This window comes from Hyperoodon ampullatus, assembly GCF_949752795.1.
Source record: "Hyperoodon ampullatus genome assembly, chromosome: 2".
Taxonomy (NCBI): domain Eukaryota; kingdom Metazoa; phylum Chordata; class Mammalia; order Artiodactyla; family Ziphiidae; genus Hyperoodon; species Hyperoodon ampullatus.
The window spans coordinates 16,825,564-16,849,729 of NC_136915.1; the positions used below are offsets into that span (position 1 = coordinate 16,825,564).

Consider the following 24,166-nt stretch of genomic DNA (forward strand, 5'->3'; position numbering starts at 1 on the left):
GACATCCTTTGCTTTCTTTCCTCGAGCCTTGGGGGAAGGGCCTTTGGGGTGCCTGGGCTGTACAGGGATAGAAGAGGCAGGAGAGCCCTCTCGCTGCTTCCTCCACCAGCCCTGCCTCATATCCCGGAAACTGGCCTAGATGCCGAAGGTATAAATCCAGGAGGAGAGTGCAACAGAGGGGGAGGGAACCAGCTGCTTCTCTGAGGGCCAAATGTGTGGAAAGGAGGTGTGGGGAATCTGAAGGAGGGAAGGGAGGGAAGGGGAAGAGGGGACTCTATACCTGGGTGTTTGCCTGTGTCTCCACGTGGCTGAGAGCTCCAGGCTCAGGACACAAAGATGCTACACTGCAGAACCCAGAGATGTCAGCGTGCAGGGCGTGGAGATGCTGCTTCATTTCCCACCTCCCCTCCCTTTCCCTTTCTCCACACCACCCATTTAAGCCCTAAGAGAAGCTGCAGGTTCACTCCTGTTTGCTGCGGGTCTGGCGACATTTGGATGCCTCTGGATGCCCTGACTAGTATTCTGCCCTTCCTATGTAATCTTGGCCAGGTCACTTAATGACAAAAACCCCATTTGCATGGAGTCACAAAGGATGCTCACATCATGACATCATGGGATCCTCCAACCATGCTCACTGTAACAAATTATATCTCATTTAATCCTCATTACAAACGCTACATGATACTGTTAGTGCACCCATTTTACAGATGAGAAAACTGAGGCTTAGAGAGGTGGTATTAACTTCCCAAAGTCATACAGCTAATAAATGGCAGAACTGGAATTCAAACTAGGGTCTATTAAACTCCAAAGCTCGAGCTGTTCTGTAATCCTAGAATGCAGGACAGAGATGGTCACTGTCCCCACTGCACTCTACTGATGAGGAAACTGACTCAGACAGGCACGTCACCTGCCAACAGTTGTACCTATGGGAAGTAGTGGAGCCAGGATGCAAACTCGTTTCTTTTACCAGCAGCCCGATGTCTATTTTGCCAACAACAACAACAACAAGTGAGGCGTCCTGAGTAGATGATCTCAGAGGTTCCCTCCAGCTGAGATCACAGTGGCACCCATCCCCTGACCCTCTCACCCATCAGTCTGGCAGCAGTGGGAGTGGTCCCCAAGGGAGAGTGTGAAGCACACGTGGACACAGTGACATCCTTCCACACTGGGACACAAACCACACCCTCTGTCCCCAAACCAAGGGGGGCTCCTCTCCCTCACCTGGCCCCGCCCAGCATCCCCAGAGGCACGCACCTGGGAGACTCTAGGCAGGGACACACCCCGGGGGAGGAGCTGCTGTCGCGGTGGGGCCCAGCCCACACTGGCTGGGAGCTCCCCTTCCGCTCCTCCGCGGGCCCCAGGGGACCGACATGGCCCAGAAGAGTCTCAGCCCTGCCCTGGAGCCCGAGCACGTCCAGCAGCTGCTGCTCTCCAGCCGGGAGGCCAAGAAGTCCGCCTACTGCCCCTACAGTCGTTTCCCCGTGGGGGCCGCCCTGCTCACCAGGGACGGGAGGATCTTCTCGGGTAAGGGCGGTGCCTTGGGGTCCCCCTCCGTGGCAGCCTGGGTGGGAGGCCAGAGGAGGCCAAGAAGGAAGGGCGGAAGGAGGGCACTCTCTCCCCTCTCCCCTGGGCCGCTCCTGTAACTCTGCCACCCACCCCTGCCCTGCTTGCTGTCCCAGACAGTGAGGATGAATATGCCGCTCAAATCCAGTGGCTTTCCGTTCTTGGGGGACTGGGAAGCTGAGGAGAGATGGGGAAGGAAGTGGGAAGGGGAAGCAAGAAAGGGGCGCCCTAAACGCAGAGCATCTGCAGTCCCTGAGCTGGGAGGGAGAAGGTTAACACTTTCTGAGCCCTCCTCTGCGTCTGGCACCCTACAAAGGCTTCCACTGCTACAAGGCAAGTCCTCACCGCCCACGCACTGAGCCAGGTGTTATGCCCATTTTTCAGTGAAGAAACTGAGGTCCGGAGGTGACATGACTTGCTCAAGGTCACACAGGTTGCTGTGACCAGTGCTAGGGTCCCTCAAGCCCTGCTTTCTTCCTGTCACCTACCATCCAGGGGGATGGCTGGGGGTGAAATTGAGGAATCCAGGGGTTACTCCTTAGTGGGGTGTGGGCCTTACAGAGTGTCTTAAGGGAAGGAAGGCAGTCAGAGTTTGGGTAACCAGCACTGAGTGCCGGCCTGGGGATGGAGGGACAGGAATCTGAGTTGGCACTAATCTGTTCCTAAGCTCCTTTTCTTTGGTGTGTTGTTTTTATAGAAAACTCACTTGAACAAAAATTCAGACTTGTTTTTGCTAAGCTTAGGGACATCCTCTTTTAGGACAGTGGGGAACGGGGCGTGGAGGTGGCAGGGAAGCCGTGCCCCTCCCCCCTCCCATTCCCATCACCGCCCTGCCCCTAGGGCAGATGAGAATTGGCCCAGAGTGATAGATGGGAAGCCCCAGCCCTGCTGCCAGGAGTCCCCCTTCCGCTTAGGCAGCAGCTAAAGGACCGGAGGCTCACTTGTGTGCCTCTCATTGGTAACCCCGCCCACACCCACACCCCCTAGCAGCCCCGGGCCAGGTGTGAGCCCCTGCCTCCACCACTGCTCAGCTGCGAGTCTGGCTGGGAGCCACATCTCCCCCTCTATAGTGGCCCCTCTGGGCTGTCCCTGAGGTTCATCTTATCTCTTGTCTTTTTGGTTCTTTCTGGTTTCACCAGTCACCTGGGTCTTAAACATCTTTCAGCGGGAAGGACCGTGACTCACGTTATCCATCTAACCTTTCCAGTCTTTCAAGGCAGTTATTATATCGGCCCTTTGCAGAGAAGCAAACTGAGGCTCAGAGAGGTTAAATGCCCAAGATCACAAGCTGAGATGGGAACCCAGAGCTCCCCTGACTCCCAAGTTTGCTTTCCTGTGGGGAATAAAGAATCTCTGAGTGTCATGTGGAAATTCAGTCCTGGCCCGGGGGCTCAGATGAGCATTAAACATTAACCACCACCTAAAACAACGTTGCAATCCACACTGCCCCATGTCTCAGGGCCTTGAACATGCAGTCAGCCATTGATTCCTTCCAGCGTTTCCATGTCCCCTCCAGCTGGTGTACAGAGAGGGGCCCTCCCCACCCTTGCATTGATTTATTCATTCAACAAATATTTGCCAAACACCAATTACTAGGTAATGTACCAGGTGCTGGAGATACCACTGTGAGCAGAAATGACAGTCCCTGCCCCCACGGAGGTCCCCTCCTCTTGCACAGGCCACGGCTCAAAGTGGGAGCCTCAACCAATGATTGTAGGAGAGAATGGATGAAGTGAGCAGAGGTGTGGCCTATTTAAAGGGCGGGGAAGGACCTGATGTCACCGGAAAAAGGGTCATGTGGTGGGCATTTATGGAGTTCTTATGGGATGGGGTATAGGCCCTGGAGGAGTTAAAGGCTCCTGGGTTTGCATCCTGGCATTGCTGTTTCTCAGCTGTGTGACCCTGGGCAAGACCCTTCACCCTCCTGAGTCTCAGCTTACACATCTGTAAACCGAAGATCACAATACCGGCCTTTCAGGATGGCTGTGAACAAAGCTGGTGTTTCTGGCCTGGTGGTCCTCCCTGATTGTTGGTGCCTGTGTTGCATTAGTCATTAAAGATGTTGAATTTCACCCCCGGTTGTGAGGCTTTAAATGAGCTAATGCCTTTAAAGGAGCTAAAGTGCTTAGCACAGTTTCTGGACCAAAATAAGAATATCACAAATGGCAGCTGCTTTTACTGTTAATGGGGTGATGATGATGATTTGGAGGCAGATTGTGGAGCACTTCTGAAGGCCAGGTAGAGACACTGAGATTTGATGAGGTAGCAAGTAGGGAGCCAAGAAGAGTAACAGGAAAGTGGGGTTTGAGGACAATGAGTCTGACAGGTACACAAGGAAGACCGGGACAGAGGAAAGAGTGTCAGGGGGACAATGTCTGTCTTACTCACTGACAGCATGTTGCCTGGCCTATAGTTAAAGTTCGCTGAATGCGTGAATGAGTGGTTTGGCCTAGGACAGTGGCAGATGGGATGAAGAAGGGAAGATCTGAGAGGGCTTATACAGGACTAATGGACTGGGTCTAGGGTGGGCAGTATTAGGATAAAGGAAAGGAACATGGTTCTAGGATTTCCAGCCACGGAGACCAGGGAAAGGATGAGACAGAGTTGGATTGTGCTGGGGACATGGTGGGCAGGGACCAACAGCCATATTAATAACTACAATGGATTAAGCATTCTCTAAGCACTTCTATGAAAGATCTTTTGTAATCTCACAGCCACCACATGAGAGGAGACAATGAGTGTCACATGCATTAGTCAGAGCACTTTGAGTTGCAAATGCCAGAAACCAACCAGAACCACAATGGGCAAGGGTAGGTCTTGCCTCAGGGACAGCTGGATCCAGGAACTCAAATGCCACCACGCTCTTCTTTAGCCTTCTGGATGCTGGTTTCTTTCTCTTATCCTAAAGGTGGGCTTTCTCCAGGCATCAGGGAACATGAGTGCAGGCATCCCTAGTTTACATTCTTATAGCCTTAAAAGCAGAGAGGACAGAACTCTTCCCCACTAGCTCAAGATGGAAAAATTCCAGGGAAGGGCTCTGATTGGTCCATCTCCAATCACATGCACATCCCTGGGCCAACCACAGTTGTCGTGATGGGGTAGCATGATGGGGCCAGCTGATTCACACACATATTCCTTCTCAGTGCAGGGTGGGTGGGTCTATTACCACAAGAAGGACTGCGGAGGTGCCAAGCAGACCAAACCAAGAGCCAAACACACATTTTATAAATGAGATAACTGAGGATCAGTTTTATCTGCTTCCAAATTCCTTGCTCTTTCTGCTGCCCCTCGCTGCATGAGGATATGTGGATACACAGAAGGGGGCAGAGAGAGTTGTGCTGAGGAGGGGGGACACATGGAGGGCATTTACCAGAATCCCTGGACCTCCTTACTTAGAAGGAAAGAGAGGGTAGATGGCGGTGAGGCAGGGCTTGGAGAGGAGGGACCTTGAACAACCAGAGGAAACCTGATAGGGCATCAGGGGGTGAATTAGAGACGATTAGGAGGCAGAGAGGGCACAGCTGAACTTAGACACTGAGTTTACAACTCATAGCGGGACAAGTCTGCCCAGTTCTGTAACTGTCTCCAGCTGAACAAAAGACCAGCCTCCGTGGAGTTTACACCCTCAGAGGCAGCTGGTGTTCTGTCCAATTCAAAAGCAAGTCTGAAGGCTTCCCTGGTGGCGCAGTGGTTGAGAGTCCGCCTGCCGATGCAGGGGATACGGGTTCGTGTCCCGGTCCGGGAAGATCCCACATGCCATGGAGCAGCTGGGCCCGTGAGCCATGGCCGCTGAGCACGCGCGTCCAGAGCCTGTGCTCTGCAGCGGGAGAGGCCACAACAGTGAGAGGCCCATGTACCGCAAAAAAAAAAAAAAAAAAAAAAAGCAAGTCTGAGAGCTTTGCTGTCACAATCTCATAATAATGATCTTATTTCCTCTATTACCCCTGACCCCGGCCAGGGCCTTGTGCCCCTCGCAGCTGGGCCACCAGGATGGTAGTTAATAACGACAACAATTACCTTCTGTCACTGCTGTGGGGAGAGCGACAGAGAGAGCAGGAGCTCACCGGGGAAGAAAGAGATGCTGGGGGAAGGGACAGTGAGGACACAGAGAGAAGAGTTAAGATGGGACACAAGGGGGATGAGGGGACGAGGTCAGCCCGGGGCCCCCCACGTGATGGTGCTCAGCCAGCGATGGTGGATTGCCAGGTGGGAGGGTGTGGAGGAGACTCATGGAGGACCACCCTGCGGGCATCACCCAAGGGACGGGGGAGTTTCTCTTCTTCAGCTCATGCTCTTGGGGTGGTGGTCTGTCTCTCCCTTTCCTCAGAGGGATTTCAGCACTCCATATGTTTCTTTGCCATTTGGCGGGGAGGCAGGGGGAAGCACTTTTCTGGATCACGTGTAATTAATTTGGGAGGAAAAAAGCCATGTTAAAAAACAGAAGAAAAACGTTTAAGGACATCCTGGTTAATTGCTGAATTCGGCTTGGCTTGGCTTAACCTTTAAACCTAATCCTTCATCTGTCTTCCCCCGACCAGCCCCTGATTCCCTCCCTGAGATCGCTTTCTCCCCCAGGACCACCCTTTGGAGCTCTATATGGCCCCGCTCCACAGCGTTTGACCCAACGCAGGCTCCCAGCCCCACCCATAGCACTTCTAGGTGAGTCAAAGCAGGCTTCCCTAACCAGCTTCCTCTCCTTACAGCCCTGCCCACCCTCCACGCCTCTCTCCTGCTGTGCCCCCCACCCCGGCTTCGTCCACTGGTCCCCTGCACTGTCACTCGAAAGCAGCTTATTACAAAGATGAGCTTCACTAAAATCCCTCAACTCTATAGCTGAGTTGGAATAGAATGCCTCGTGAAACTGTGCGTTGCATTTGCAGCAGAGGCAGGAACATGGAGAGAGTGGAGTATTTCTTCAAGCACGTGAACGTGACAGTTCTCTAGTCCAGTGATTCCCACGTGTGGTCCCAGACCCACAGCCTCAGCACCTCCTGGGAACTTGTTAGAAGTGCCAGTTAACGGGCTCCAACCCAGAACTACTAAAGCAGGAACTCCAGGGGTGGAGCTGAGAAATCTTTAAGAAGCCCTCCAGAAGATGCCGAGGCCCACTTGCTCGAGTGTGATGAACCCCTGCTCGAATCTTAAGATCCCTCAGAAGGCAGAGCGGACGCAGAGAGGGGGGACATGCTCTCCGGCAGTGCTCTCTTCTCTGGGGGACTGGGTCCCAGTCACCTCCTTGTGAATTTCTTTCCTGGTTGATGTCTCGATGACATCCGACTCCAGCCCTGCCTTAAGCAACAAACCTCCTCAGAACATGGCCTCACTGAAATGCCACAGAGAAAGACACTTCTTTGTATCTGTCATGCCAGGATGTGAGTTGACTCCCTGACCCCCACCTCAGATTTACCCTCTGTAAAATGGGGTTAGAATAGGATCTGCCTTACAGAGTTGTTAAAAAGGTTAACAACAGAATGCAGATGAAGTGTTCCACGGGTGTCTGGCAGATAAAAGGAGAGCAATTAAAGAAAAGATTAAAAGAAAGCAATGAGTAATAATAGCACTATCATCGTAGTATTATTTCTGGTCCAATCTTATAATTACGGATTTCTAACTTGGTGCCATCCCATCCCGTCTCTCCTGTGTGTTTCAGAGTCAGTGAAGGGAACACAGGGAATAGAGTTGGTTTGCCTGTATGGATGACGTTTTGTGCTCTGGGCTTTAGGGAAGCAAAACAAAATTGTCTGGCCTTTCAGGATCAACAGTTTATGGGTTTCCTTCCTCCCTTCCTCCTCCTCTTTTTTTTTTTTTTTAGAAGCAAGACTTGGAAATTACACTTGAACTTGCTAGAGGCCCCACATACAGTTATTCCTTTGTATCTCAGAGATTTAGCACTAAAGTGGGAAATTCCACTCTTTCGATAATAAGTAACTGAGAGCCTCACTGGCCTCACTGCTTTAGGCCCTGGGCACACTGGCTGTTCCAGGCCCTGAGCATACAGCAATGTACAATATAGACAAAGTCCCTGCCCTCAGGAATTTCTACTTGGAGGATAATGGGGGAATTAGATATTAAAGACATTCATTTCAGGAAAGTGTGAAGTGTTAAAGCAGGATAAATGGATTAAGAGGGTGGGAGGTGAGGGGGGAGGAAACAATTTTAGATAGAGTGATCAGGGAAGGCTTCTCCGAGGAGATGACGTTTGAGCAGAGACCTGGGTAGAGTGAGCCATGTGCTTATAGGGGGAGGAGAGTTCCAGGCAGTTAGAACAGCCGGTGCAAAGGCCCTGTGGCAGGTATATACTTGGGGAACAGCTGGAAAGCAAAAGGGGTTGAGGTCCAGGAGGTAGGCAGGTTGGCACCAGATTACGAGGGCCTTGTAGTCATGGAAAGGATTTCAAAGTTGCCTGAAGGACAGAGACAGGGCCACTGTGACACCTTGTCTGGGAGGAACAGAGAAGCTCAGTCATACAGGCCTTCTACCACCAAAGCCTTGACTTTCATGCAATTAAGAACAGCAGCTCCAGGGCTTCCCTGGTGGCACAGTGGTTGAGAGTCCGCCTGCCGATGCAGGGGACACGGGTTCGTGCCCCGGTCCGGGAGGATCCCACATGCCGCAGAGCAGCTGGGCCCGTGAGCCATGGCCGCTGAGCCTGCGCGTCCGGAGCCTGTCCGCAAGGGGAGAGGCCGCAACAGTGAGAGGCCCGCAAAAAAAACCAAAAAAGACCAAAAAAACAGCAGCTCCAGCTGCTGAGCACTTACTCTGTGCCAGGCTTTGTGCTCATTGCTTTACACACGCGATCTCAACTCATTCTCACTAGAGGCCTGTGAGAAAGGTGCTGTCATCTTCATTTTACAAATGAGGACACTGAGCCTCAAGGAAGTTCAGTCCCTTTCCCAAACTTACAGAGCCAGGAGGGCAAAGGGTCCCAGGGCAGAACAAAACCTACCGGATCTTTCTACAAAAGTCTATTTGAACAGTAGGGTATGTGAGTGCACTCCCTTCTAGAACAAACTCTCCCTCTCCTTAAGTGGCCTGTTGAAGTTTTTACACACAGTAAAGGAAGAGTTCTCTATATGAGGTCATTGTGAACTTCAAAAGCAGACACAGGCAATCATCCTGAGAGTCCGGGCCCTTTGCAGTCTGGCAATTTGCTTTAACATCACATCAGCAAAACCCAAGATTTATGTGAATCACGTCTAATGGGAAAAGTGTCCCTGAGTCAGGGATGAGGCAGGGGTGGGAGGGTTGCTAGACGGGAAGTCGAGTGGGGAGCAGCTCTTCTGCTTCTGGGAGAGGCAGAAGTCAAAGGCAGCAAGGTCACAGGTCAGCAAAGGTGGGAGGGGCAGGCAGGTATGAGCAGGCAAGGGTATGTTTAAAGGAAGCCATTTCCAGCAGGCATCAGGAACCTGGCTGGGGAGACTAGGTAGGGAGCAAGAAAGACTCATTCATTTATTCATTTAGCTTTCACTGACCTAGCAGAGAGCCTGAGCATTTAGGGGCCACTTATCCAGGCTACAGTAACTCACATGTGAATATGAACAAATGCTTTGCCAAAGTAGGCAGTCGATAAATATCAACCACTCCTTTCATGGTTGCAGCTCCCTGATGGCTCCCTGTCCTGTATCCCAACTGTATTAACTGATTTCTGTAGGGTTGCAAATGATAGGAATACTATTTTTTAAACTATTTTAGGCAAAAGGAGGGTGCATTGGTTCCTATAACTAAATGGTGGCAGAGCTGGAGTGTTTCTGGGCTTCAAGGGCAACTGGCATCAGGAGGCCGGATTCTTTTCCCACCATCTCTCATCTGAGTGTCCGTTTCATTGCCTCCTACGGGTCTTCTCCATAAAGAAGGGAAACTAGTTGGGCCCAGGCCCAACTCCTGGTGTTAAGAGAGGGACTGATGGTCCCTCACAGAGGAGAACTCTGATTGGCCTAGTGTGGGTCAGGTGCTCAACTCTGATTGGCCCAGTGTGGGTCAGGTTTCAGCCAACACTTCCACTCACATCCCATTGTCTAACCCTATAGGACTACCCCAAGCTTCTAGGGGGGCTGGGAAACATAGTCTCCAGCTGGGTAGGCATGTGCCCAACTGAACTCCTGTGGATTCTATTGAGAGTGTGAACACTGGGAACAATTAGTCTTTGCCACAAGACCCCCTGTGGCCTGTAAGTATCTGTACATCTTTCTTCCCACATGTAGGACCCACTTATGAACTTTCTGAGGGTGACAACCCAAAGTCCACCCAGTCACTGCATCCCGCTCTAAGAGCAGGATCCCTTGGTGGTGCACAGTCCACCTTCTCAGGTCGGGTGTGGCCTTGCTAATCCAGTGGCCTGAAAACTAAAAAATAATCATCTGCCCCCAACTTCACACCCACTCTGGCCATATACAACGTGGGGCAGGAAAGGCTAACAGTCATCACATCTCCCATTAGGAAAATAGAACACCTGTTGGCCACCAGTCCATGCAGTTATCAGACCTGCTGGGCAAGAAGTGTGAAAACTCCCTGCCCTGGGGTACACCTTGCCTCCCCTTTCTGCTCTGGGGGTGACCCCCTTGTCCACTGCCCACTGGTGCTTTGCCCTCTGGGAGCTTCTTCCTTGACCATTATCCTCCTCAGCCTTACCTCCGAAGTGGGTGTCAGAGAGAATGCTCTCCTTGGGGGCACACAGCTCTCTCAACTTACTTCTGATGGTGGAGTCTTGGGGGCCCCAGATTTCTTTAGGAATAGAACAATCACAGGCTTTTGTAGGCCAGACTTTTGGTTTCTCTGGCTATCCAAATCTATGAAAAACTTAGAAACCTTCTGGTCTGTTTGCTTCCACTTTCATACAGGAGTAGCACACCCAAAGAATCCTTTCTGTGCAATAGTTCTTAAGCCCGCCAACTCCCTTTTTTTACTAACTGGCTTCCCTGCCCAGCCCAGCCCTGCTGCCTCATTTTAATGGTGGCTACCTTAAGGCACCCGAAACAATGACTGGGTGGAAATGACAGCCTTAATCAGATCTTTGCCACAGGGCTGACTCACATTGCTAGGTAGAAAAGTCCTAAGAGTGTGTACCATGGTTTGCCTTCCAGGATATTGCAAGGTGGGGTTTTACCAAATAATCTGCCACAGAGTAGCACAGAGTAGCAAGGGCCATCAGCTTTCCATCTTGCCACATCTGTTTTTTCTTTCACATTGCCCAACTGCTAAGCCAAGGCCACATTTTTTTTTTTTTTTTTTTTTTGGTCAAAGCTACATCTTATTTTTAGCACAAATTTCTGTTTTAGTTAGATACAGTTTAAATTACTGTAACAAAAATATCCCAAAATACCATGACTCATACCTGACAGAATTCTCTTTTTCTCTCACATGATGATTCGGAGTTGGCCACGGTCCCAGGTTCCTTCTGTGCTGTTGCTCCTCCGTCCCTATGAACATAAAGCGCGTGGTCAAAGCTGTCCCACCCCAACCCAGCCTATGGAGGGGGAAAGAAAGAAAGTAAAGGGCAAGCAGTCTCTCTTTACAAAAGATGTGATCCAGAAGTTTCCTACCTCACTTTGGGCCACATCCCATTAGCCAAAACTTAGTCACATGGCCGTACTCTGCTGCAAGGGAGGCTGGGAAATATAGTCTCTGAGTGGCCATGTGATCAGCCATATGGGAATGGGAATCACTTGTATTACTTAAAGGAAGAAGGAGAAAATGAATACTGGGGAACAATGAATATCCTGCCTCAGGGAGAAGGGCAAGCTATGAAGAGTGACATACTGAATAAGACACCCTGATGGTCAGGGGAAAGCCCAGCTCCTGTGGCCATTGGTTCATGGCCTCACCTCCCTGAAAATGCAGAGTCTGTTAGTCAGCCAATCTGGCTATGCCAGTGCTTTGTCACCTGGGAGCAGCCCTTGCCCATTGTCCCCAGGAACACTCCAGAGAACGCCCCTGGGGTGAAATCCCTTTGTGCAATCACAAACATCTTTCGCAAAGCTTGAGAGCTTTTGTTTGCTAGTTTGTTGGTTTTGACAGTTTTGTTTTGCAATACAACTCACAGAGAACCCTGGTTGAACTCTGACAGCTGGTATTCACACCAAAAATTTTGGAGACTTCCCTGGCCGTCGGTCCAGTGGTTAAGACTCCACGCTTCCACTGCAGGGGCCGCAAGTTCAATCCCTGGTCGGGGAATCACGATCCCACATGCTGCGCCGTGCTGCATGGCCAAAAATTATTTTTAAAAAAAATTTTTTTTACTCGGGTGCAATCTTTGAATCAGGATCACCACCGCACCCCACCCTGTGGCTTCTGTCTCTGAGACCCAGGGTGGGGGGCTCTGCTCATCTTCTTAAGCCTTGGCATCTCCCTTGGCCCTGACCTGACCTCTGATGGGGAGATGAGGCTGAGTTAATCTGCCCTGTGATGCTGCCCCTGCTTCCAGGCTGTGCTTCGAAATGCAGGCATCAGATAAGTGATGAGAGTGGGAGGCTCTTGGGAAAAACCACTGCACCAGTGGGTCACGGAGTCTCTCAATGCTTCTAGTCAAGTTGCCCTCTCCTTGCCCGCACCTTGTTCCTAGAAGCAGGTCCCTCCCAGCACTGGAATGGGGCAAGCCTCTTACTCCACACATACAACAGGAAGTGGCTCTGCTGCAAATAGCACTGGGCTCTCCTCTCTTCTCAGGGTGCAACATAGAAAATGCCTGCTACCCACTGGGCGCCTGTGCTGAACGAACCGCCATCCAGAAGGCCATCTCAGAAGGGTACAAAGAGTTCAGGGCAATCGCTATCTCCAGGTGAGTGGGAAAGGCTGCTCACAGCAATATTCATTCATCTATTCAGCCAACATCCACCACACACCAGTTATTCATCCATTCATTCATCTAACGTGTTTATACTGCGCTTCCTATGGTGTGGGGCACTCTAGGGCTGGGCTGAGTGCTGAGGGTAGAAGATAAATAAGAAATGAACTCTGTCCTTGGTGAGCCTGAAGAGCAGGTAAATAAGCAAGACAACTCTAAGACAAAGGCAGGCATGCTTTTGTTCTAATAAAAGCGCAAAACACAACAGAATTCCTATAAGATACAATAGAAAGGCAGCATAGAAACAAAGCTAGAGGGACCTAAAAATCACCTGGTATAGACTTGCCTGGCCACTATACCCATTTTACAGTTGAAGAAACTGAGACCCAGAGACAATGAGCAACCTTCCTAGGAATTAGTGGCGAAGCTGGGACAGATACATATCTAGAGTCTGACTCCAGGGCTCATTCCACTGTGCCATGCTGTGCCAGGAAAGGAAACCTTCTTCCCTGCTCTTGAGCTGATACTGAGATCAGTCCTTCACTGTGCCAGCTCCTTCACTTGGCATCAATCACCTCTAGGTGCAAGAACCAGGATAAAAGGACAAGCTGGTGGGGTGACACCCAGGCAAACCCAGGCTATGGTCTAAACTGATCAGATTCCAGCCCAGGTTCTGGCTGAACAAGAGCACTTATTAACTCTCTCTACAGGCCCCAGGCATAATTATCCAAGTTCCCACGTGTGTGCCCGCAAAGGGAATTCGTTGAGTTCTTACTGGCCCTGGACCCAGACTCAGTGGCTTCAGGATTCAAAGCATGTGAATGGGCTCTTTTATTAATTTGGACCCCATTACGTTTCTGATTTAATGACTAATTGTTTCTGTGTGTACTGTTGCATTGTCTATGAGAGAGAGTTCTCGTAGCAAGATAACAGTGCAAGGAAAATAACTTGGGAAATTTTGAATCCACCCCGAAAGAGACTGCAAGGCTGACCAAGTGTTGGTCTTTAGGGACATCTGGGTGCATGGGTCATGGACTAGGTGTAAATGATCTCTTCATTGTGGTGGAGATGCAGGACCTTTCTGGCAGAAATGTAGGGTCTGAGAGCAAGGCCTATGGCGTCTGTGTGACAGAAACCAGCCCCCATTTCTTTTTTTTTTATTTTAATATTTATTTATTTTGATTTGGTTGAGCCGGGTCTTAGTTGCGGCAGGCGGGCCCCTTAGTTGCAACGTGCGAACTCTTAGTTGTGGCATGCATGTGGGATCTAGTTCCCTGACCAGGGATCGAACCCAGGCCCCCTGCATTGGGAGAGTGGAGTCTTAACCATTGTGACACCAGGCAAGTCCCCCCATTTCTTTTATAAGATCCTAAATTTGGCCTCAGTCTGGCCCCCAAGGTGGTCCACATTATCGAAGGTTTTCTTCCCTGAGTAACGGAAGCCAAGGATGCACTTCTGGAGAAGGGCCCCAGCTTCCGAGAGCTCTCCCTGTGACCAAGGTCTGTCCTGGCTTCCCTCCGGCTTCAGGAGGAATAAATGAGGCCGCCCTGGGAACATTTTGTGCGGACGAACAGGGATCAGGATGTGAATTACACTTTATAAAAAGAGGGTGGGGGTAACAATTTCAAAGCTGATCCAAGAAAATAATGATATTCTGGAGCAAAGGAGGCCAAAGTCAACAAAAGGATAATGGCAAGGTGGCCCTGCTCAGTTTAGAATGTTCCAGATGAAAGGCTTTTTCTCTTGGTCATTATCTACTCTTAAAAAACATGACTGAGTTTCATTAGTGATGATTAGCAAATGTCCTTGTTTACACAAAAACCGCATTTTTCCAGCACCCAACTGCTCCTCTCCGGGTACTCAGCCTGCGCCAGCATTCCCGAGCCAGAAAAGCAGTCATTACTGCACTAATGATTTGTTAAATTGAGAGTGTGGATTTAGAGGGTGAATGGGAGGTGCCAGCTCCCTTGTTAACACTGATGAGTGTGAACAGTCTCAGAGAGGCCCCCTCGAGACCTGTAAAGTGGAAAGTGCACAGCTCAGGTGGGATTTTGCTGACAGAGAGATAAGCTTGCCCCACTGGGGTCCTAGCTGTCATCATCAAAGTCGATAGGTTTCCAGCCTGTCAAGTCTGATAAGCTGGCCTCAGTGTGTGACTAAGGTCAGCACAGACCACAGGAAACTGTCAACACCCGGCACAAGGTGGAAGAGGCAAAGGGCAGCGGAGAGGGAGAAAGGGAAAGGGAGGAGAAAAGGTCCCCGTGCACCCAGGACCTTCTGGGATGCTTCTTCTCCCAAGCTTCTCATTCTTTCTCTTGGCTGGAATGTTGAGTAATGCTTAGGAGCCCAGGCTCCCGGGTTAGTGAGACCTGGTTTCAAATCCTTCTCCACTACTAACCTTGGGCACATTGCTTCAACAATCTGAGCCCAGCTCTTCTTCTGTAAAGTGGAGGAGAGTAATGCCTACCCATTGGGCTCCTAAACATTACTCAACATTCCAGCCAAGAGAAAGAATGAAAAGCTTGGGAGAGGAAGCATCCCAGAAGTTCCTGGGTGTACGAGGACCTTTTCTCCTCCCTTTCCCTTTCTCCCTTATTTATTGTGTATTAACAATAATTATCATATTGTTTAATAGGTGCCTAGAATGTGCAAGGCATCCTCCGAAGTACCTTACAGTCATCATCACATGTTAATCGACAGACATTTATTTATTGAGCAATTGAGTAGGCATTACTCTCCTCCACTTTACAGAAGAAGAGCTGGGCTCAGATTGTTGAAGCAATGTGCCCAAGGTGATCCTGGGTTCAAATCCTGGTTACCAGCTCTGTGACCTTGGGCAGGTCACTTCACCTTTCATGACCTTTAACATGCAGATGGTAAGAGTACCTACATAGTTCCTGTCTTATAAGATTATAAGGGGTTAAATGAGTTAATACACATGTGGCCCTTAGCACAGTGCCTGGCGCAGAGAAGTGCAATGTAAGTGTAAACCATTATTATTGAGCTGTCTCCCAGTTCTCAGAGCTCTGCTGCCAGGATGTACCATCTTGTGACTTTTGGTGGTTGAACCTGAGACCAAATCCAACATTCCAGTGGAATGCATGTTCATACCCCACCTTGAAAACCCCAGTGCAGGTCACCCTCTCCAAGGGGCTGTCCCTTGGGCAGTTAGCCATGCATGTCACAAGATTGGGAAAGGAAGTGGTGAGCTTGGCAGGGGCCAGATCATACAGGGCCTTCTAGGCCATGGAAGGGAGGCTGAATTTCACTTAGAACACCTCTCCCATAACCCTAACCACAGTCTGCCTGTAGTTATGACATTGGCACGCAGATTTTATCTCCCTTCCAGATGGCAAGGTCCTTGAAGTCAGGGATTCTCTGATTGGCCTTTGTTGCTCCCTCCCACGCTTGCCTATCATAGAGCAAACTCTGAGCCAACATGTGTGCAATGAAATAAAAAATAACAGAGGGCTTCCCTGGTGGCGCAGTGGTTGAGAGTCCACCTGCCGATGCAGGGGACGTGGGTTTGTGCCCCGGTCCAGGAGGATCCCACATGCCGCGGAGCGGCTGGGCCCGTGAGCCATGGCCGCTAAGCCTGCGCATCCGGAGCCTGTGCTCCGCAACGGGAGAGGCCACAATAGTGAGAGGCCCTCATACCGCAAATAAATAAATAAATAAATAAAATAACAGAGTCCAGCCTCCAAAGAGCTTATGAGAGGCTCTGGCTGCAACATCGGTCACCTGGCAACCAGATGGGTTAAGTTGGCTCAGGGTGCCTCCTGGGCAGGGGTCTCCACCCTCTCATGTTCCCATGGGATCACTCTGAAGCTGAGAGTGTGTTCAGAGAGGACCCACCTTGCCATGAGCAGAAGCTTTCTTTGACTGGACCTCCACATGTAAAAGGGAGCTGTCATGAGGATTAAATAAAATAGCACCCCTCCACTCTCTCTCCCCTCAGCTGCTTTATTCAATGCATAGCATCTGTCTCTGTCTCCACTTGATACATGGTTGATTGGTTGGTTTATTGGTTGGTTGGTTATCTGGCTCATCTCACTAGTCAAAAACTCCTGAGAACAGTGAATTTTACCTGGTTTGTTCACTGCTGTATCCCCAGCACTGACAGTGCCTGGCACATAGTAGGTGCTCAATAAATAAATGTCTGTCGATTAACATGTGATAATGACTATAAAGTACTTCGGAGGATGCCTGGCACATTCTAGGCACCTATTAAACAATATGATAATTATCGTTAATACACAATAAGGTAAATTAATTATACAACAGTACATAAAGCACACAGTATGTAATAAAACTGTATATGACAAGGTACTAAAATTATGACAGAGCTTATATATGTGAAGGAAGAGTGCCAGTGATTAGCAGAGGTGATGATAATGCATGTATAGCATTCTAAAGTTTACCAAGGACTTTGCACACCTGATCTCATTTTATCTTCTAAGCATTCCTACAAAGTGGAGGACATTATTCCCCACATTTTATAGGCAAAGAAATGACCCCTGCATGGGTTAAAATGACTTGGTCAAAGTCACACGTAGTTAGCAAAAGGAAAAGCTGATCAAGAACCAAATTTTAAATCCTGTAATAGTCCAGAGGTATCACAGAGCTGTGGGTCTCAGAAGAGCAAGGATGGTGGTAGCCACTGGCTTAACCTCTGGGGCTTCATCAGGCTTGGAGGCTCTTACAGTTTACTCTTTCTTTAAACACCATCCTTTGTCCTGCTCAGGGCTGGAGGACTGCCTTCAGGTGCCTTCACTCTCAGAGACAGCCCCTTGGCTGTAAGCTTCTTTTCTCTGACTTTCTCCGATGCAGGGAGCCCAGTTTTCTCGTTGACTCACATATGTCTCAGGGCCTTTGCACATACTACATCCCTTGCCTGCAACACAGAAAACCCCAGAGCTTCAGAGTAGCACTCTGTTACTTCATCTCACTGAATATATGTTCTTGAAGGTAAAATGGTCATTCTGACACTCAGGTTATAGTGAGAATTAAATGAAATAATGTCTATCGAGTTCCTGGTAAAGAGCTTGGGGCAGAGCAGGTGCTGACTAATGGGGACGTGTGAACTCTACACTTCCTCCAAGGACTGGGCCAAATGCCACCTCCACCATAAAACATTCTCTCTCCCTCCCTAGTCAGGGAGGGTCTCCTAGTTACCATGCATTCCTACTGCATTTTGTTTGAAATGATAACTCATCTAGTTTTCTATGTCACCCACTGGGCTGAGCAATCTCCTGAAGGCCAGAGACCAATTCTCCTTAACCTTTGTGTCCCTGGGGCGTTGGTGAGAGTAAGTGCTCACTAAATGTTTACTGAACTCACTGATGAAAGTAATGGTCCTGCCCATGGCCTTGCCTCCTGCAAGTGCGGAAAGCTCTGTGAGCTTCTTCTCAGCCTGTAGGACGCAGCACACCTGTGAACCAGGAACTGCCTGGTGGGATTTGACTTAATCTGGAGGGGGGCAGGACTTGGGGCCTGAAGTTTAGCAATTGCCCTCTGGCCTCCGAAGAGACTGATCCGTGTTTGATTCTCTGCTTCCGCAGTGACTTGCAAGATGATTTTATCTCTCCATGTGGGGCCTGCCGGCAGGTCATGAGAGAGGTAAGCAGCTTCCCTTTCTTTCTGGAACGGATGCCTCCCTGCTCTTCCCCAGGCCTTGGGAGCTGAGCCAAGCTGCCAGCGAGGAGACACAGCAACTGTCCTGTTTGCTGGGTTGGCTGATTCCTAAGGCCTTCCCAAGCTTGCGTGAATCACTGGAAATTATCCTTTCATTCAACAAATACTTACTGAGTGTCTGCTCTGTGCTGGGCATTGACCTTGCTCTGGGGAGACAGCAGTGAAAAGACAGGCCAGGCCCTGCACTCACAGACTTTATAGTCTAGTGCAGGAGACAGACAAACAAGGAGCAAAATAAATCAACAGTAGAGTTTCTGGGAGGGGTGAGGGCTACAGAGAAAAGAACGCAGAAAAAAGGAGTCGAGAGTGACAGAAGGGGCAGCTGACTCTAGATCAGTGTCAGAGCAGCAAACAGCAGCCCAGGGGCAAATCCAGACTGCTGCTTGTTATTGTAAATAAAGTTTTATTGGCACGCAGTCACTCCCACTCACTCACACCTTGTCTCTGGCTGCTTTGTTCCTACCGCAGGAGAGATGAGGAGTTACGACATGGACCTTATGGCCCGCAAGGCCTAAACTGTTGACTGCCTGGCCCTTTATGGAAAAAAGTTTGCCAACCCCCTGCTTTAGATGGCCAGGAAGGGCCTCTCTCGGAAGACGGCATTTGAGCAGAGATATAAATCATGAGAAAAGATGAGGCAGACCAAGGTCTAGAGGTTTCCAGGCAGAGGAAGCAGCAAGTTTAACGCCCATATACTTGGTGAGTTGGAGGAGTCGTATGAAGGACGAAGAGGCTAGAACACGGGGGCAGGGGTTGGGGGGCGTGGTGATAGGAGGTGAAGTCAGAGGGGTGGGCAGGGGCCAGATCACGCAGTAGGCCATGAATGGAGGGTATGTTTTATTCCAAGAATAACGAGAACTGAATCGTACACTTAAAAATGGTTAAAATGATTTTATGACATTGAAACAAAAGTTGGGGGAAGAAAAGAATAAAGGGAATTCACTGGTTGTTTTTAAGAGGGGACTTAAAGGATGTGATGTACTTTTTACAAAGATCTTCTTGGTGGAAGACTTCAGTTTCTTCATTCCTAAAAACAAAGGGGTGGATTTGGTCGTGGCTTCTGAATCTGGGCTCGGTGAAGTTTTTGATGTGTAAACATACATTGGGGGAGGGGGGATGTCCATGGCTTTGGTGGACTCGCAAAGGGGCCTGTGTCCCCCAGAGTCCCCAGAGGCTAAAGCCACAAGTTTAAAGAATTCCCAGGCCCTTGGGCTCTGATGTGACGTCATTGGCCCCTGTAAATACAGCGTCTCATTTAATCTCCACCCCCCACCTGGAGGGAAGTGTGGGTCATTATCCCCATTTCTCAGAGAAGTGAAATGACCTGCTGAAGGACATGCAGCAGTCAGTAGCGAGCTGGCATTCACGGCAGTTCAGGCTGACTGCAGAGCCCACGCTCCCCCCGGAAGCCTCCCTGCCTTTACGGTCCTATAAATGGAACAAATTATTTTCGGCCCCAGTGGAGATATAATGATGCTTTGCAGAATAGGACCTGCTTGTTCCATGGGGGCTTCTGCTCTGGGAGCTGTCTGAAATGGGGGGAAGTGGGGCTTGCTTCAGTTTTGCTTTTGTGCCTTGGGGGTTTCAAAGCATCTCTCGAACATGCAAACATCTCCGTCCTCCTTCTGCTTCTTGCCAGGACTGCAAATCAGGCACAATTAGCAGAACTCATGTCCCAAATCCAGATGAAAAATGCCACCACCAAGGCACTGAATTCACAATAGGCACTTCATCTCCCGTTAGAGGGGCACGAGTGGCTGCCCAGTACCGTGGCATGTGCAAGGCCACATAAGGAAAGCACATCCGAATGCCAACTCCCTGACTCCCGAGGCCCTGCCTCAGCCTAATTGCTTATTGCTGTTTTCTCCAAACAGATTAGATGCTGGCAGATGAGAGAAGGGGAATGGAAAAGCTGAAGGAGGGAGAGGCAAAACTGAAACCAAAATGCAAATAATAAGAGCTGAAGGTTGGGGGCCAGGGACCTGGTGCTTAAACTCACCTCCACTCAACTCTCACCCATACCCTCAGGCAGAGCCCGCCAAGCAGAAAAATTTCCTCCCTTAAAACATTAATTTTAAAAACCCAGAAAAAGGAACGAAATTGGGTCATTTGTAGAGACACGGATGGATCTAGAGACTGTCATAGAGTGAAGTAAGTCAGAAAGAGAAAAACAAATATCGTATATTAATGCATATATGTGGAACCTAGAAAAATGGTACAGATGAACCGGTTTGCAGGACAGAAATAGAGATACAGATGTAGAGAACAAACGTATGGACACCAAGGGGGGAGAGTGGAGGTGGGGGGAGATGAATTGGGAGATTGGGATTGACATGTATACACTAATATGTATAAAATGGATAACTAATAAGAACCTGCTGTATAAAAAAATAAATAAAATTAAATTTTAAAAAGATAATAATAAAGTAAAATAAAATAAAAAGCCAGAGACGGATTGTCCCTGGTAATAACTTGGTGATTCAGACTGAAGTGTGAACAGCAGGGGGCAAAGCTGAGCAGTCACTACGAAGCGCAAGTCATCAGTAGGAATGTCTTCCATTGATGGAGTATTTACTACATGCCAGGCACTGCGTGCAGGCACCTCCAGGACTCAACACTGGCCAGGCAGAGCCTTGGGCTGTTAACTCCAACTCCAGGACTCTCTCCATTACACCACAGCTGATTTAACTCTCCACCTAGGACACCTATCTTCCTGCCTAATGTCTTTTGTCTCTAAAACCACTTCACAGATCAGGACACACACAGAGACCCAAAGAGTTTAAGCATTTGCCCCACATCACACAGCCAGCAAGTGGTAGCTCCTGTTATGTAAGAGAAAGATGGGGACACAGATTTGGGCTAAAACTCTGCTTTCCTGACGTTACCCTGCAAAACCTCAGTTTCCTCATCAGTAAAATGGGGATAATATCCCCCTCCCTCAAAGGGTAGATGGTGAAATCCTACATGTTCAATGTCGGGTGTGTGATGAGGCAGGCATGCCACCTCTCCTGGTTGTCAGGACTTATCGAGAGGCTCTAAGGGAAGCAGATATTAGTTGTTCTTTTTCACAGCAGGAGGGGATCTGGCCCAGGGGTTAGATATTGTTCTTGTAAAGCCCTGAGTGAGTCCTTAATCAGAGAATGGAGCACTGATTGCCCATTAGCAATGTGCAAGCACTGTGCTAACTGCTTAGTGCCATCTTTCATGGGCTCCTCCCTCAAGGTCTATGCACCAGGTATGATTATTGTCATTCCCATTTTACAGGTGAGAAAACCGAGGTACAGAGATGCATGTTAGACAGTAAGAGGTAGAGCCAGATTCAAACCCAGGTCAGCCCTCAGCCCTCACCCCTTGGCCACACTGCTTCCCTCACACTGGCTTTGTCTCTTTTCCAGTTTGGCACTGACTGGGCTGTCTACATGACCAAGCCGGATGGCACGTACATTGTCAGGACAGTCCAGGAGCTGCTGCCTGCCTCCTTTGGGCCCGAGGACCTGCAGAAGATCCAGTGAGGGATGGGGAACACCCACCGCCTGGGAGACCCTGGGTTCCCACACGTGCTTAAGGGGACAGCCACCCAGAGAACTTCATGAAGACGTACTCACAGACCTGGGGACGCCTGCCTAGTGGTCCCCAACCTCACAGGCGCTGGGCAGAGATGACTTTTCCAAATTACACTCAAGCACTGGGGCTTCTACTGAAGTGATACAGGGTTTCCCTCCAGCCTGGGCCATAGCCCCTCCTTGCAACCCTCTTTGTCCTCCCTAGGACTCAGAGCACCCCGTCCCTCTCTTCCTTCCTGTGGGGCCTCTTTCAAATTCCAGCCAAGTCTGTGCTATCCTGCTTGGTTCTATCCTAAGGTTCTATCCTGCTGCGAGCGACTTTTGTAATTATAAACATTACAGAACATACTGGTTCGGAAGAGCACGTTTTTCTCTGTCTCAATCCTTGCTGTAGCTCTTAGGAGGGGCAGGGTGATTTGTCTATAGAAAGACCTGGATTCTTTCTTCTGGGAAAGGAAACAGGCACTTTGGACCTGTGTAGCTGGTGTGGAGAGCTGAGTTTTTTGGCTTCTTGCCCCTGCCTTCTCCAGATGGGAGGCCGCTGGGCTGGATCTTACTGCCAACGGCTATTTCTAGAGTCATTTTGGGCTCAGTTAGACCCGGGCACTGGATGCTGTCACCCCCAAGTATAAAGGGGGAGGCGTGAGTTTGTCTAGACAGCATAGCAAATGTCTCTATGAGGACCTACTCTGTGTCAAGTACTTTTGCGTGGATTATTCTGTATTTAAAGTACTTGACGACTCAGCAAAGTAGCTATCTCCCCCTTCTTACAGATCAGGGCCCTGGTTGAGTAACTTGCTTTAGGACTGCAGCAAAATTCAAACCAGAATCCAGGTCCTGTTACTCCCACTATGGTCTAGAAACAGTGCCTGCTCTTTGCCACACACTGTGATGTGGCAGATCTGGAATTTGAACCAGGTCTGTCTGACTCTGAGTGTTTTTTCCATTCTCCCACAGCTGATGTCTGGCTGCCTTTATTTACTGAGTCTCTTTTACATGCCAAATACTGCAGAGAGAAAGATGTATAAGAAACAGTCTCTGCCCTTGAGAAACTTGCAGTCTGACGGGGAGAGAGAGGTGTAAACAGGACTAATGCACAGAAATATACACTGTGGTCCAGGCGGGTACCAAGTGCAGGGTGGGCATAGTTGCCGGGGGCATGCTGCCTTCTGGGGAGTGAGGAGGGTCAGGGAGGGGACTGTCTGTAGGTACAATTAGGGAGGTGAGGACTGAATAAGGGAAGGAGCTAGGCTGGCCCTGTAAAGGGGGCTGACAGCTCTGGGTGTCCTCCCTGGAGGAGTTGGCCTTGGGGTGAGCTTTGGTGGCTGGGGTACGAATAGGGTGTAGGTTTCCTCTTTCCCAGGCAAGCAAGTTGCTGGGGGCACAGGAAGTGGACAGGTAATTCACCCCTTCCCTGGGAGTCCTTTCTACTGAGATCAGAGCATCTGCAGGGGTTACTGTCCGGTAAGGCTGGCTTTTCCATTACACACCCAGACCTACCTGCTGCCATCCTGGGAGCAGTAACCAGGAAATACAGGAAAGTATTTCCAACATTGCTGCGTGATGCAAAACTCCACCCTGCCTTTCTTTAGAAATGGCTGCTGCAGCCTCCAGCACACTCTTCTGAATGCTCTCAATAAAGAGGAGTGGAGAAAGAAAAAGAAGAAAGGAAGGTGAAAGAAAATAGGCCAAGATGTTAACATCAGTTAAACTTCTGCTTGATGGGCATCTAGGTTAGTGGTTTTTTTCCTTTGTACATGTCTGTATTTTTTAAATTTCCACAACATATTTTTTTCTATTTAACAAGAAAAAAATGGTATAGCACAATGGTTAAAAGTTTGAACTTCAGAGTTGAACAGCCTCCAAACTGTGTGGCTTTGGGCAAGCGATTTCATTGCTCTGAGTCTCAATTTCCTCATCTGTAAATCAGGGATGACAGTTCCCAGCGTACAGCATTGTCGTGTGGATCAAAGGAATTAATGCCCTATTGAGAGCCCAGTGCTGGGTCCTCAGTAAGCTCTTGATACATGCCAGCTGTTCCTTTTATTAAGGGTCCTTTGATGATGGATTTGATTTTTGCAAACAGGCTTTTACATTCATTTAGCAATTGTTTATTGAGTGCCTACTGTGTTGCAGGGCTGGGACCTGACCCTGGGGATACAATAGTAAATAAGACATAAAATCCCTGCCCTCACAGGGTTCTGTCTACCTGTGGCAAATGACATCTAAATGATTCTAGTACTTCATGACAAGGGTCACCCAAGTGGAAGAAGGTGCCCCAGGGGCAAGTCACAGGAGGAGTGGAGCTTGCCTGAGAATGGGCAGAGCAGCCCTGAGGAGGGGATATTTCAGCCAGGGCACAAGAAGGGTCAGCCCATTAGAGAATGCGGTTTGGGGAGGGTCAAAGAATGAGGACTGTCTGGAGGACGAAGCCCAGTGTTCTTATACTTCATGGAGACAGACTGGGGAAGGCAATTTGCAGAGAAGGATTCCAGAAATTATTTGAACAATGCCCTCTTGGAAGAATGACACTCATTTGGCTGCAGAGAAGCTGGGATGTTTGTTT

The 24,166-nt window shown here is 49.5% G+C and overlaps 1 protein-coding gene across 1 annotated transcript; it reads left to right on the forward strand.

Annotated features, from left to right (window-relative positions):
• The first annotated feature begins 1,367 nt into the window (after positions 1 to 1,367).
• Positions 1,368 to 21,964, forward strand: CDA (cytidine deaminase). The gene is made up of 4 exons (XM_079698192.1): positions 1,368 to 1,524; positions 12,226 to 12,337; positions 17,905 to 17,962; positions 21,433 to 21,964. Exons 1-4 carry the CDS (start codon positions 1,371 to 1,373, stop codon positions 21,547 to 21,549), a joined length of 441 nt encoding a protein of 146 aa, XP_079554318.1. The 5' UTR covers positions 1,368 to 1,370; the 3' UTR covers positions 21,550 to 21,964.
• The last annotated feature ends 2,202 nt before the right edge of the window (positions 21,965 to 24,166 follow it).

What these genes read in the sequence shown, in the direction of transcription:
- CDA (XM_079698192.1), top strand. Translation starts at nt 1,371, where the DNA reads ATGGCCCAGAAGAGTCTCAGCCCTGCCCTGGAGCCCGAGCACGTCCAG. An exon ending in GGACGGGAGGATCTTCTCGG is followed by an intron (nt 1,525 to 12,225) that starts GTAAGGGCGGTG and finishes CTCTCTTCTCAG; the next exon opens with GGTGCAACATAGAAAATGCC. An exon ending in AGGGCAATCGCTATCTCCAG is followed by an intron (nt 12,338 to 17,904) that starts GTGAGTGGGAAA and finishes CTGCTTCCGCAG; the next exon opens with TGACTTGCAAGATGATTTTA.